The sequence below is a fragment of the Myotis lucifugus genome, unplaced genomic scaffold (assembly GCF_000147115.1).
Source record: "Myotis lucifugus unplaced genomic scaffold, Myoluc2.0 scaffold_378, whole genome shotgun sequence".
Lineage (NCBI taxonomy): Eukaryota > Metazoa > Chordata > Mammalia > Chiroptera > Vespertilionidae > Myotis > Myotis lucifugus.
In genome coordinates this window covers 485,754-499,171 of record NW_005871426.1, presented here as the reverse complement: position 1 = coordinate 499,171, position 13,418 = coordinate 485,754, and the positions used below count along the sequence as shown (strand labels likewise).

General features: G+C 44.5%; 1 protein-coding gene across 1 annotated transcript in view; it reads left to right on the top strand.

Moving 5' to 3' along the window:
- The window catches only part of ARMC2 (armadillo repeat containing 2), an 85,541-nt gene that overhangs the window by 14,155 nt on the left and 57,968 nt on the right, over window positions 1-13,418 (top strand). The window contains 1 exon segment of the mRNA XM_023765137.1: window positions 1,796-2,003. Within this exon segment, the coding sequence (XP_023620905.1) occupies window positions 1,796-2,003 (208 nt within the window).

Below are 13,418 nucleotides of genomic sequence, written 5' to 3'. Positions count from 1 at the left end.
GCTGCAGCTCCTTCACCTCTCGGGCGGGTGGGTTTCCCCCTCCAGGACAGTAGCCCATGGCGGCTGGGACTTCTCGTTCACACTGGACCACCAGCACCTGGAGCAGCACCTGGCCCTCTGGCGTGGGTGCTGAATAAATATTCAAGGGGTGGATGGATGAAAGAAACAAGTGCTAAGATATAGGCACAGGCTAAAGATTCTTTGTGATCGAAACAGAATGTGTGCCTTGTAACTCAGTAGTAAAGACCGCTAAGGGAGCCGCACTGTGCAGAGAGCCCTGGGCCAGCAGCCAGGACTCTGGAGTTCCATGAATAGTAACGACACTGACGTCTAGGTTTTAGTGTGATAAGTCACTAGGTCATGTCATTTCATTCTCACCACGTCCCCAAGAGTGGGGACCACGGAGGAAGGTGAGGGAAAGGTTGAGTGGCCTGCTCGTCACACAGCCTGTGCTTGAGCCCACGTCTGATGAAATGCAAAGCCTGCTCTCTTCCCACTGTACGGTCCTGCTCTCCCTGAACTTCCCCTGTGACCTCACACTAGTCACTTAACCTTTGGGTTCTCCATTTTCTCATCTGAAAAATGAAGATGAGCCTAGCCAATCCCTCAGGTTTCCTTCGGCTTTACAATTCAGTGTGTGGACTCAAGGAGCTTGGTCGGAGGCGTAGACTAGGTGGTTTTGTTGTCGGTTTTCATTGGTTTGTTGGTTCAAGTGCAGAAAAGGAAACCTTGAGTTGCTTTGGAAAAGCTTGCAAAATAGTATTTTTCTATATGAAGCTCATTCCCCCTTCCGCTTTGAAAACATATTTTATCACAGACTGGAGTAGAGTAGAGCAGCATGGATAAGCTGTCCCTCATGTCAGTTGCTGATAAAGAAGCCGTGTTGTATTATAAGTGTCAGGCTCTGCAGTCATAAACAAGGCATGTGTTTCGGTTCAGAAGCTGACATCTTTTTGCAACTCTACCTTAGTCCCTTCAGAAAGCCTGGGAGGGCTTCAGTGCACCCCTCCGTTCATCACCTAGAAAGGATCTGCCAGCCTTCACGACCCAGCCCGGCCCCTCTGACCACCTCTCCTCCTCTTCTCCCCTCACACACTCCCTGCCTGCTGTTCCTTGAGCATGTCAGGCACAGTCCTGCCTTAGGGCCTCCGAATCTGCTTCCCCTCTGCTGGCAATCCTGTCCCTCAGCATCTGACGGGCAGGTGCCCCACCTCCTTCAAGGGTCCGTCTACCATGTCCACCCATTGCCAGTCCTGTTTACCCTTCTCCACTTTTCTACTTTTGCTTTTTTCCATAACACTTATCTTATATACCTTATTTATTATGGTGTATTACTTATTATCTGTTTATTCAGATGTCAGCCCTATGAGGTCAGGGATCTTTGTTAGGTCACTGATGCATCCTACGTGCCTAGGACAGTGCCTGGCATCAGGGGGCACTCAATATCTTTTTTTGAATCAGAAATTACTAACATGATTACTTGTAGGAATAGGATGGGATGCAGAGTATGTATGTGGACTTAGGTGGTTCATAAATCTAAATTTAAGCGTTTGCCTTAGGTAGACCCCAAGCTAATAGAAATAAGATCCTCTTCATTTTTAACTGCTGGATCGATGATGCCAAGCCTAAAATAGTGGTGAGGTCTTATATGGCCAGGGATGTTATATCCATACTTGATTATAAGTGACATGTAATTTTTGAATTGTGTACATTCTTAGATTTTAAAAAAATATGGAAAGATGGTGATTCCTAAAATAAGAAATGCTTTGACAAAACATCTCCTTGGTTATTACAGGAAAGAAGACAGTGGAATCCAAAGACACAGTTAAGATGGGGGACTCTCCGGTGAAAATCAATGGGATTTATTTAACAGAACCAAAGGCCGTTGGCCACTTAAAGAGTCACCCACTTCAGCTAACATATGATGGAGGCTTCAGAGAAATCAAGGAGCAAGAAATGTTCGAAGGGGCAACATCCTTGCCATCTCATCTGAGAAGCGGAGGGTCAGTGTTCTTTTTATTTGATTTTTCTGGTGAGGGCAGCAATGTCATTTACCAGTTTGTTTTCTAACTTATGTAGATGATTGGTTCACATTTTCTCTTTTATATAAAGCAAATCTTCAGTTAGCGGTACATGAGAAGGAAAGGTTTCTTCTCACAGCTGAATGGAGTTGATTTTACATCCCCCCCCCCCATTTAATCCTTAGGAGAACATTTGCTCATACTTGCCTAGATGCTGCTCTGATAGGACTGTCAGATTAAAGTCCTGGCTTCAGTTGGACCAGTGGTTCTCAACCTTCTGGCCCTTTAAATACAGTTCCTCATGTTGTGACCCAACCATAAAATTATTTTCGTTGCTACTTCATAACTGTAATGTTGCTACTGTTATGAATCGTAATGTAAATATCTGATATGCCGGATGGTCTTAGGCGACCCCTGTGAAAGGGTCGTTCGACCGCCAAAGGGGTCTCGATCCACAGGTTGAGAACCGCTGAGTTAGACTGTTCCAGCCCGCCCCTGAGGCCGGCTGGTCATTCTTTTTGTGTTATTTGGGATTCTTGCCTGACCTGGAATCTCTTGATCCCTCCCTTTGGGTTAGTTCACTATTGTTAGCTCCACAAAAGAGGAGACAGTTTATGTTCTTCTCCAGTAGAAACTTAGACGTTTTATTTTTCAAATTAATAGTTAAAGCAGGACAGTCCCGTGGATTTCTCTTTCTATGACATCCCTCTACTAATCCCTCATAAAATGAATGATTGGGAATTACTTTATGTCATACCATGTTCCTAGATAGGGCTTTTTTATTTTATTTTATCCTAATTCTCACTGATACCTTCATCCCTCCGTCCCCTCCCCCCTCCCTAATCTGGAGAGCCCTAAATTCATATTATGTTCTTGGATAGGGCTTTCCAGGGCTTTCCCCAGAAAAGTGAGGAGCAAATGTCCTATCATATTAAGGATTTGTGAAGAAATGTTCACTGCATGGACCACGTGGAGTCTTACCCTGGTGTTTTCTGACGGCAGCCTTGAATAACTGGGGGTCAGGGTGAGGGCAGGCTCTGTTTCCAGTCCCAGCCAGTACTGATCCTAAATAGGCAGAAGGTCTTGGACCGGACAGGGTCACTCAAAGATATTTTTCTATGACTTTCCATTGGGTCATTATGGACAACTGCCCAGTTCAAATTTGCCTACCAAGATTAAATTCCACGGCCCATTTCAAGACCAAGTACTTGTTGCCCTCACTTTAGATTTCAGGCCTGACTTTGATTTGTACACAGGTTACGTGCTCAAAACTCTTCCCCGAACTGGCTGCTTGGCAGCCGGTTGGTTTTGCCGAGCTGACCTTGTCTGCTGACACAGCCCGGGGAGTGTGGCACACGCGGGATTTATGTTAGGCAACCTCGTCGTCCTTGTAAGGTCGCTTTGCATTCAGAACATTTTTTTAAATGAAAGGGAAAACGAAATGTCTCCTTAAGTGGAAGAGAACAAACTTCACACTGGGGCTTTGGGAGTCGAGCACAAAACATGAAACTGGCCGTTGCCACAAATCTTTTGCTGTTGCTGAGTAAGAACAGGCTGCGGCCCAGAGCGTAAACACAAGGGCCGCAGGGAACCTGTGCTCCTTTCGGCCCTGAAGCAAGAAGGCCGCGGTGATCCTGCTGCGCCCAGCCTCACAGGAATCAAAGCTGACCAGGGAAAACCAGACAAGAGCTGTTTTATTTTATTTTATTTTTTATTTTTGCAAACCTTCAGATGTTGCAGAGTAGCCTGGCCAGCCAGAGTTTACCATGTCTTCCTCGGCCTGGGACAGCAAAGGCATTTTCAGTGACATAGTTTATTCCACTAAAGCAAAGAAGAAGTCAATTAGGGCCTGGACGCACTTCTTACCGACTGTCCAGAATGATGAGGCGCTGGCACCAATTGTTCATTGTTTTCCTTTTGTTAGCATGGCTTTGGCATCGTGTAATGACTGGGACAGAGCTGGGTTTGCAGTATACCCTGGCAAGTCTCACTGCCAATAACATTTTTGCTCTATGAATCTTTAGCTCCTTTAATCATTGGATGGGATTTTGTTGAGGTGCCAAAAAAAATTTTTTTATACAGTAGGATTTAAAACAAACCAGCAAATGGAAACTATTAGCAGTTCTTTCATTAATTACATTTGTGAATCAATCCGGGACACTTGATAATCATTTCTTGTAAACATTTAAGTGAATAATTCCAAGAAATGATCTTTGCTATGCAGTGGAGTGTTCCCAGTTTTGATGCTAAAGCCTTACCCTCAATTAACATTGTTTTCCTCTTTCGCCCATAAACTGTAAAGTGAAGAGTCCTGTCATGAGCGGGGCTACTGAGGAAGGGAGGGAAGGGAATGCGCAACCAGAACAGGAAGCGGCCTGGCACACATGCAGATGGGAAAGAGGACAGAGGAAGTGAGGACACGCTCCCCATGCAGGGTCCTGGGTGGGGGCAGCCGCCTCAGGCCGAGTGCTCGGGCTGAGGGGGCGGGGGGAGGGAAGGAGCTCTGTGCAGCCTTAATTTAGAATACAGACAGATAACTCAGTCATGGGATGGACTGGAGTTTAACTTCATGCTGGTTGTAATGGAAAAGGGTTTGCTCCGCAAGATATCATCGCAGACGAGATCCTGGGGAACTCGTTACCTTTCCGAAAGAGAACACACTCCCAAGGACTTCACGAACGATCCTATAACCGGTGTGCCGATCACAGCGGTCTCTGTGCGTCCCTTTAAGGATTCCTGTAAAGTTTGGCAGGCTTGCTCCTTAGCAACACTCCATTTTCTCTTACTTTGTGGGCTACAAGGATTAAAAACAGCTTTCATTGAAATATGTATGCAGGGGTGGGCAGAAGTAAGTTCATGCTGTTCGTATGGAAAACGACATACAGATTATGATGATTACAATAGCTTTATTTATTAACTGTTTCATGCACTCACAACTATAAACCTACTTTTGCCCTCCCCCTTTCTGTGTAAATATTGTTCAAAGTGTTGTGGTTTGGAAATTAATTTTTAGGAGGAAATTGATTTTTAGGAGGAAAGAACAGTTAATTGTAGAGTCAGAACTCTTCGTTGGGGCCAGAATCCCGGATTTGGTTATTCTCTCAGCCTCAGAAGTTAGCTGTGTGCTGTTTAGCATATCTCTCCACGCTTTTGGGAGCTCAGTTTTTAATCTGTAAAATGGAAATAACTGTGCTCCTTCACTCCCATCTCCTCCCAGCCCTCACCATGGGTTGAGGAACGATGAATAAGACTTGAAAGGCTTATATTTAAAGTACCACGTGCTGTTAGTATTATTGGAGTAAAAAAGAAGAAAAGAGGGCTCTCTGGTCAAAGATGGCAAAGCAGAGGCATTCTGCAGAAACCCAATCAAAGCAACAATGAATGAAAAACAGAGAAGTAAATGTCATCGATGAAACAACAACAACAACAAAAATGGTTCCACCCCAAACTACAAAACATGGAGCAAACTTCACACTGTGTTTGGGGCCCATCCCCTCCCCTTTGGAAAGTGAGCCGTCTTGCACTGGGTGTGAAATCCTGCTCAGTCTGTTGGGAGGAGGACCGTCCCTGTATTCCCTACCCCTCTCTCTAGAGGTGGTTAAGTGGTCAGAGCTGGCTAATCAGAACTCTCCAACCCACCAGCCATCACGGTTGGTTCAGAGGTGGGCACATAATCCCAGCCAGCCCAATGGAATTCTTCCCTCGGACTTTTGAGAAAAGTGCTTTTTCTCCAAGTTCACAAGCTATAAAGATGATGCTGTCTTGGAGCCAACTCATTGCTTTGTGCAGAGTGACTCTGAGAGGGAAGTGTTGTATAAACAAACAGAATGGAGATAGTGACCAAGTTCAAGGATGTTATATAAACCCCTAAATCCAGCTGTGCCTGAGGCCACCACATCCACACTGTGGACTGCTCTGTTTTGAGCCAATATGTTCCTTTCTCCCTCTCTCTCTCTCTCTCTCTCTCTCTCTCTCTCTCTCTCTCTCTCTCTCTCCCTTCTTTTGTTTCCCCTCCCTCTTCCTCTCCCTCCTCCTTACTTCCTTTCCTTTCCTTTTTGCCTTTTTTTCTTCTTTCTTCTTTCCTTTATTTATTTTGACAGGTACAGCTTGTGGTACTTTAGATGAGGTTTTTGTCACTTGGAATATTGCAACTAAAAGAGTCTACTTAACCTGCCAGACTCTGTGAAATATAGATGAAAACAAGAGGGAATTTGAGAGCAGACACCTCCTCAGACCTTGAAGAAACAGGTTTCACTAAAACTGAGTCTCTCAGTTCAGAAAGATGTAGCCAGGTGTCTTTCATTAGAGAAACGAGATCTGAGGATGTGGGCAGGCCACTGGAGAGGTGAGGGAGCCACTGTAAAGACCCCATTCAAGACATTCAAGATCCGGATCATGAAGCAAACGGGGGTGGGGTGGGGGTGGGGGATGAAGCTGAGGGTGACATGCTCGCCTCATTTCCTGTGAGCCAGCTAGTTTGGGGTGGGGGTGCAGTTTGATAGGTTAACACAGGGCTTTTCTGTGAGTCATAGCAACCTGCTACACATAACCAAGGGAACACACACTCAAAATCAAGAAAAGTAACAGACTTGGTAAACTAAAGCTGAAGGTGCAGCATACCCCAGTTCTCTCCTCTGTGGATCCTTTTCATTATGCAACAAATATAGGACTCTGTTTAAAGAAAATTAGTATTAGGACAAGAGTTAACATGGGACTTGATCATAGATATGTAAAGAACTTAAACACAGATGAAGAAAATGAATCGCAGAAAGAATTACTCTCCAAAAACAAAGAAAGCGTTAAAACAATTTTGCATAGCTTCCAAGAGATGATTGATAATGTTATCGGTCTCATTTTTAAAAATAATGGCGGGGGCGGGGGGGGGGAGCTCTGCTTTGTGGTGTGTGTTTTTTTAAATATATTTTTATTGATTTCAGAGAGGAAGGGGGAGAGAGAGAGAGAGAGAGAGAGAGAGAGAGAGAGAGAGAATCATTGATTGACTGCCTCCTGCACGTCCCCAACTGGGGAGCGAGCCCACAACCCAGGCATGTGCCCTTGACCCGAATCGAATCTGGGACCCTTCAGTCCACAGGCTAACGCTCTATCCAAATGAGCCAAACTGGCTAGGACAAGAACTCTTCTTTGGTTTATAAGAATTCAAATTAGAGATTATAAACCCATATAAAGAGATGAAAAGTATGCTCATAGTTATCTAAAAAGAAATGGAGGGAAAGGTATAAATGTGGAGGGGAAAGCCACGTTAGATATGAAAAATAAGAATAAAACAGCTGACAATACAATGAGACTTAGTGGACAGGCTAGAGGAACTCATTCAAAAAGCAGAAAGTAAGAAGATTGGAAAGCGATTAGAGAGATTGAGATAGACATGGGAGGTGTGACACTTGTATTCCTGAATCCTCCTCCCGCTCCTCCTCCTCTTAGTAATATCTTACTTTGAAGTAAGTTCCGGCACTCTTCCAAGTGATTTAGATATATTAACTCACTTGATTTTTACATAAATCCACTGAGAACGGAAGAGATCAGAGCCAAAGGAACCAGAAAAAATATTAAGACATAACAGAACACAACTTTCTGAAATAAAGATTTGAATCTGAAGCTCAGATGGACACATTGTATTGCAAAAAAAAAAAAAATTGATATAGAACATTGCCAACAGTGCTCAGCATTAGAACACTGTCCAGTGCACAGTCCACACCCAGTTAGTAATGGTTGATCACAGGGATAAATGGAAGAAGGCCTCCTCTGGCCACCCGGGCTGAACAAGCAAGTCCCACGAAAGGAGGAGAAGGAGGGCTGCCCCGGCTTTATTAGAGCGTCCCTCGGTGCGAGAGGGCAGTCAAGTCACATCTGTGAAGTCCTAAGTATAAGAAGGACAGCCCGACAGTCATATCACCTGCCAAGTTGTTCTTCAGTAAAAAGGCAACAGACGTTTCCAAATGTGAGTGAACTCTGAGTCTACAGCACTCAGGCGCTCTCTAGATGACTCTTAGATAACAAAGCGAGGAGTCAGATTTCAAAACTCAGAAATGAGGAAGCTCTGGTAGGCGCATTTGTGGTGAGTATTGACTTTGTTTTCCTATTGAATTAAAAGTAAACAACTCTGAAAATGATGGCTATGGAATGGAAACCTTGATGATGTCGGAGTAACATAAATAATCAGAAGCGGTATTTGGGAGGAAGCATGAGTGCTAATTACTTCACTTCGTAATAGGGAATAGATTTTTCAGTAGCTACAGCCTGAAATTGAGATATATTGTTTAAAAAGAATGATTTCAGCATCCTAATGTTTTTCATTATTTTTTCTTTTTCTTAACTTCAGAGAAATCTTTTAGAAACTAAAATCTTTTGGGAGGACCCATTCACCTGAAGTTCTACAATCCCTTCAGTTTCACCTCAATTTCTGTTTCTCTGTTAAACTCAAGTAAAATTTATAGTTCATACTTTAAAGTTGCAATGCCATGTATTGTGATCCCATTTATATGTATCCTTTACCTGCCCTTCCTCCAACTCACCTTTCCATTCTTTCATTCTTTTATCTTTTTATATGAATATATGCAAAATATGTCTGGATGGTTACTACATATTAATAATATTTGTTTCTGGGTGGTGGGATCCTGGGTGATTTTTTAATAATTTTCTTTGTACTTCCTTATATTGCCTGGCCTTAACAATAATAATAAATATATCATTTTTTCAAAAATAATGAAGTCATTATTCTGTTAAGAAATTAAGGGCAATGTGGCCGAGAAACTGTTTTAACTTGGAGAAGATGCGTTGGTCAGAATGATTTGGTGGAGTCCCACCTTGTTGGATAGCTTTCACGTAGGAGGCATGTCTTGGGAGATGCAGAAATGGACCCTGTCCTTGAGGAGCTCACGGGCGCATCTGGCTTGTCACTCAGGTGTGGTCCGTGGAAGAGCAGCAGCAACATTACCTGGGAGCTTGTTAGAATTTAGAATCTCAGGCCCCACCCCAAACTTGCTGAATTAGTGTCCGCATCTTTATAACATATCCGGGTGATCTGCATGTGCACAAACGTTGTCAAAGCACTATTTCGTGATTTCTCTCTGCTGAAGGGAGGGAAGGAGAACTGAAAGGAAGGTCCTGGGCATGTAGAAGCAAGGGCACCTCATTATATATATACACACACACACATACTGATTTCAGAGAGGAAGGGAGAGGGAGAGAGAGATAGAAACATCAGTGATGAGAGAGAATCATTGATCGGCTGCCTCCTGCATGCCCCACACTGGAGATTGAGCCTGCAACCCGGGCATATGTCCTGACCAGGAATCGAACCGTGACCTCCTGGTTCATAGGTTGATGCTCAACCCCTGAGCCACGCCGGCCAGGCGAGGGCACCTCATTCTGACTGAAGATCACAGCAGGTTTCCTGGGCTTGGGGGTTTGTGTTGCCTCCCAGGGCTGATGTGCAATAGGGGAAGGGATGTGTGCTTTCCTAAAGGAGCAGCAGAGCGAAGGGGGTTTGACCTGGTGGCAGGTGGCCTGGCGCAGCAGGGCATGGACCCTGCGGCCACAGACTGCGGGGCCCCTGAGGGGCTTTGGGCAGCAGAGAGGCTGGCGGCAGTGTGGGCAACGTGTGGGGAAGGGAGAGCCGGGGCAGCGGTGACCATCCGTCCGTCGGGAAGCAGTTGCCGCAGGTCCGGCAGGAGGTGGTGATGTGTGAGCTGGAGCACCGCCTGAGGCGTTAGGGATGGAAAGCAGAGAGGGGACCATGTGGCATCCGTGTGCTCAGAAACGTGCTGTGGAAGAGGCAGGCACAGCACTGTCTCCTGTGCTCAGGCCTCACGATGCAGCAGTGAGGAGGCCTGGGGGCTTTTCACATGAGGCTCTTGGAAATCGTGCGGCTACGAAGGTCACGGGAATCATGAAACTGGGCTTTCACTCTGAGCTCAGGGAATTCAAGCCTCGTGTCATCTTCTTAGTGTAAGAAAAAGCTTAACTCAAAATTTGCCAAATTTTCTTTTTATCATAAGTATCCTTTAAAATTTCCTTTTTCAGTTTTACATGTAATTTTTCCCAAATAAAAATCAATTTATGCTTTTTTTTCTTAATTCTAAATTCTTCTAGTTAGTTGAGTTAATATTCAGTTATTGCTCTAAAGCAGGAGGCAACAAACGACAGGCCAGGAGCCAAATGAGACCAGACACCTATGGTTTTTACAGCCCTTGAGCTAAGTATTGTTTATATGTTTTTAAATTGTTACCTTTCTTATTGTTATATTTTTAATCCTCGCCCGACCAATGCTTATTGATTTTAGAAAGAGGGAAAGGGGGGAGGGGGAGAGAGAGAAAGAGACATCAACCTGTTGCCTCCTGTTCACCCACCAACCGGGAACCGAACCTGCAACCCAGGTCTGTGCCCTGACCTGGAACCAAACCGCTACTTCTTGGTGTATGAGATGACACTCCAAGCACCTGAGCCACCTGGTCAGGGCTAAGTCATGACCTTTTAAATGGTCACAAAAGTCCCTACATACCAGCCTCCATTTTGCCACTTGGCACACAAAGTGTAAAATATATTCCGTCTGGCTCTTTAAGAAAAAGTTTGCTGATTGGAAGAACTGTCTGATTATAGCAAAATCTGAATTTTAGAATAGTTTTAAAGAAATATATTTCATTTGTTATTATTGTTGTTGTTGTTATCGTTATCATTATTGTCAGCGTATATTTTATCCAGCAGTAGATGTTGTTAGTGTGACTGATTCATGGATGGGCATTAGTAACTCGGTCTGTGTATGGCCTTGCCTCGGCTACAGAGTTTGGTTCAGACTATTCAGAGTGAAACGAGGTCCTTTGTCAATAACTGGGACACATGTGGGCCGCAGATGAGAAGCCTAGGAATGCCAAATCCATTTTGCTCTCCTCAGAACTCCAACCTGATTACAGATGGGACCAAAGGAAGGGCAGACCTGAGAGAATTACAGAGTGATGGGGCCAAAGCCCTCATCGCACCATGCCTGAAACCCACCCTGGCACTCACCTTTCGGGTCAGATGAGCCAATAAATTTCCCGTATTGTTTGTCAGTTAGAGGTAGGTTTTTGTTATTTGTAGATGAAACAACCTTAACAAATAAAATGGAGTTATTTTACCTCTAAGAAGAATTTCACAGAGTAGCTCTACGGAATAATTTCTGGAATTGTTTTATCCTTGGAACATCAAAATCATGGAAAAATATAATTATGGCCTTTAACAACATGGAACAGGAAACTGGGCAGAGGAGCAATTATCCTGGATGACAGCATCAAGATCTAAAACCAGCTGATAGGCAGGAACATTCTACCAAATATAACACTGAAATTCAATAAGAATGAGCTTAAGAAAATGAATACGGATGAGCTGCATGTGTAAGAAAAGACAAGACTTGGCCAACACTGTGAAGTGACCACCAAAACCACTAATATAGTGTCAGGCTGTATTATTTAGACTCTCACCCCTTTGCTCCTCAGGCCACACCTTTAGCGCAGTGCTGGGTTCCAGACTGTAAAAGGGATCCAGACCAAGGGACACTCAGAGTGACTCAACAGGCTGGTAAGAATATGTAAAACATTACCGAATGAGAAACATCTGAAGGAATGGAGAAGTTTGTTAATGACATCAATGACAGCAGCTGCGGTGACAGTAAACACTTAAGTCCTCGCCATGTGCCTGGCACTACGCTGAGCCATTCCACCTTATATCATTTCACCCTCACAACAACCCTATGGGGAGAAGGGCCATTAATTGCTCCCCCTCATACACAGAGGAAACCAATGTTTAGGTAAAAAGCTTACCTGAGCTCACACAGCTAGTAAGCGGTAGAACCATGGGTGTTAGGTCATAGCTTTAAGTGGTGAACGTACCATCTTTCAAAGATTGCCAAGAAAGATGATTTGTTTCCTGTGGCTCCGATTAGTAGAAACAAAACCAATGGGTAGAAGTTACAGGGAAATAGATTTCCATTGAGTATAAGGCCATCTAGTCTCCTCTTCCTTAGCAAAGAGGGGGTTCTTTTTAAGATCATTGACTCAACACAAAATTTTTGGACAGTTCTTCCTCAGTCCTCATCTTCTTGGACCTGTTAATCATATTCATTTTCACAACAGTTTGGGCTACATGAGAGCATATTTTATTTCTCTTCTTCCTTTGGAGTCTCTCCCCTTTCTGCCCTTTCCCCTTGTTCTGACGGGCTTATTCCGCGAGCCCGGGGTTTGAGCCAGTCTTCTGAGGCTGCTTGCTGCTCCCTGGGCTGCTCTGATCTCTGACAGAGCTCTTGTCCTGATTTCCACATCTCCTTTGCAGATGCTCCATTTTTCATCAGAAATCCAATGTGACAAAAACCCAAACTTACCTCACACCTCTAACTGTTCTACTGCCCACCCTTCCTGTTTTGGGTCGCAGCCCTGCTCTCCTGTGCCTCCAGGTCTACCTTGTGTTTGTTTTGCCTGAAATCAATCACTAAAGCCTATCGACTTTTCATGTATAGGGTCTCTTGTGTTTTTTCTTTCTTGTCCAGTCCCATTCTCACCCTCGAAGGACCTTGTTAACCTCTCTCCGTCTCCTAAATACTCTTGCTACTGGATGCTTCTAAATCTCATCACCTGCTTGTATAAGAGCCCGTGACAGCTCCTCACTGCCCATTACATCGGTTCCATGGACCCACCCGAGGTTTCAGGCAGCTGTTCCCAAGACCTCCCAGCAGAAACCTTCTATTCCTGTCTTGCTGGCCGGTGCAGTTCTCCCCTGCCCTGAGAAACAGGCTCCTCACCGCCCCCTTTACCTTCACTCATGCTACTCTCCTCCTGAGAGTAGGTTTGTCACTTGCTGGTTCAGCTTTTATTCTTTTAAGGCCCACTTTGTGGTCCACGTCTTCCTTCTCGGCATCCCTCTAGTTCCTGCAACCCACTGAATTTCACCTTCTAGTACTTGTATAGAGACTCTATTGCAATTTTCCATTTTTTAAAAAGTCCCTTAGTTCCTCATAGTAGACTTTAAATTTCTTTAGGGCAACTCATTCGAATGTTATATCTAGCACTGGACTGCTCAGACAGGTGTTGGTTGGCTCAGAACTAAAGAGAGGAATAACATTGACAACTTATTAAGTTATTCATATGTACCGATCACTGTACTAAATAGAGGCATTGCATTCATTTTAAGAGAAGGAAATCAAGGCCAGGAGGGTAAGTAACTTGCCTGAGGTCACCTAGCTGATAAGTGTTGGGCCCTGAACTTAGACCTAGGTAGTTTGTGTGCAGAGCCTGCACATCCAATCGCTGTCCCATGATTGGTCCGTTCCAGGCCAGTGCTGTTCTTGAGAATCAGTGTAGTCCAGCACTGCCGCGCTTGTGTATTGAGAAGGACCCCCCACCCTTGAAA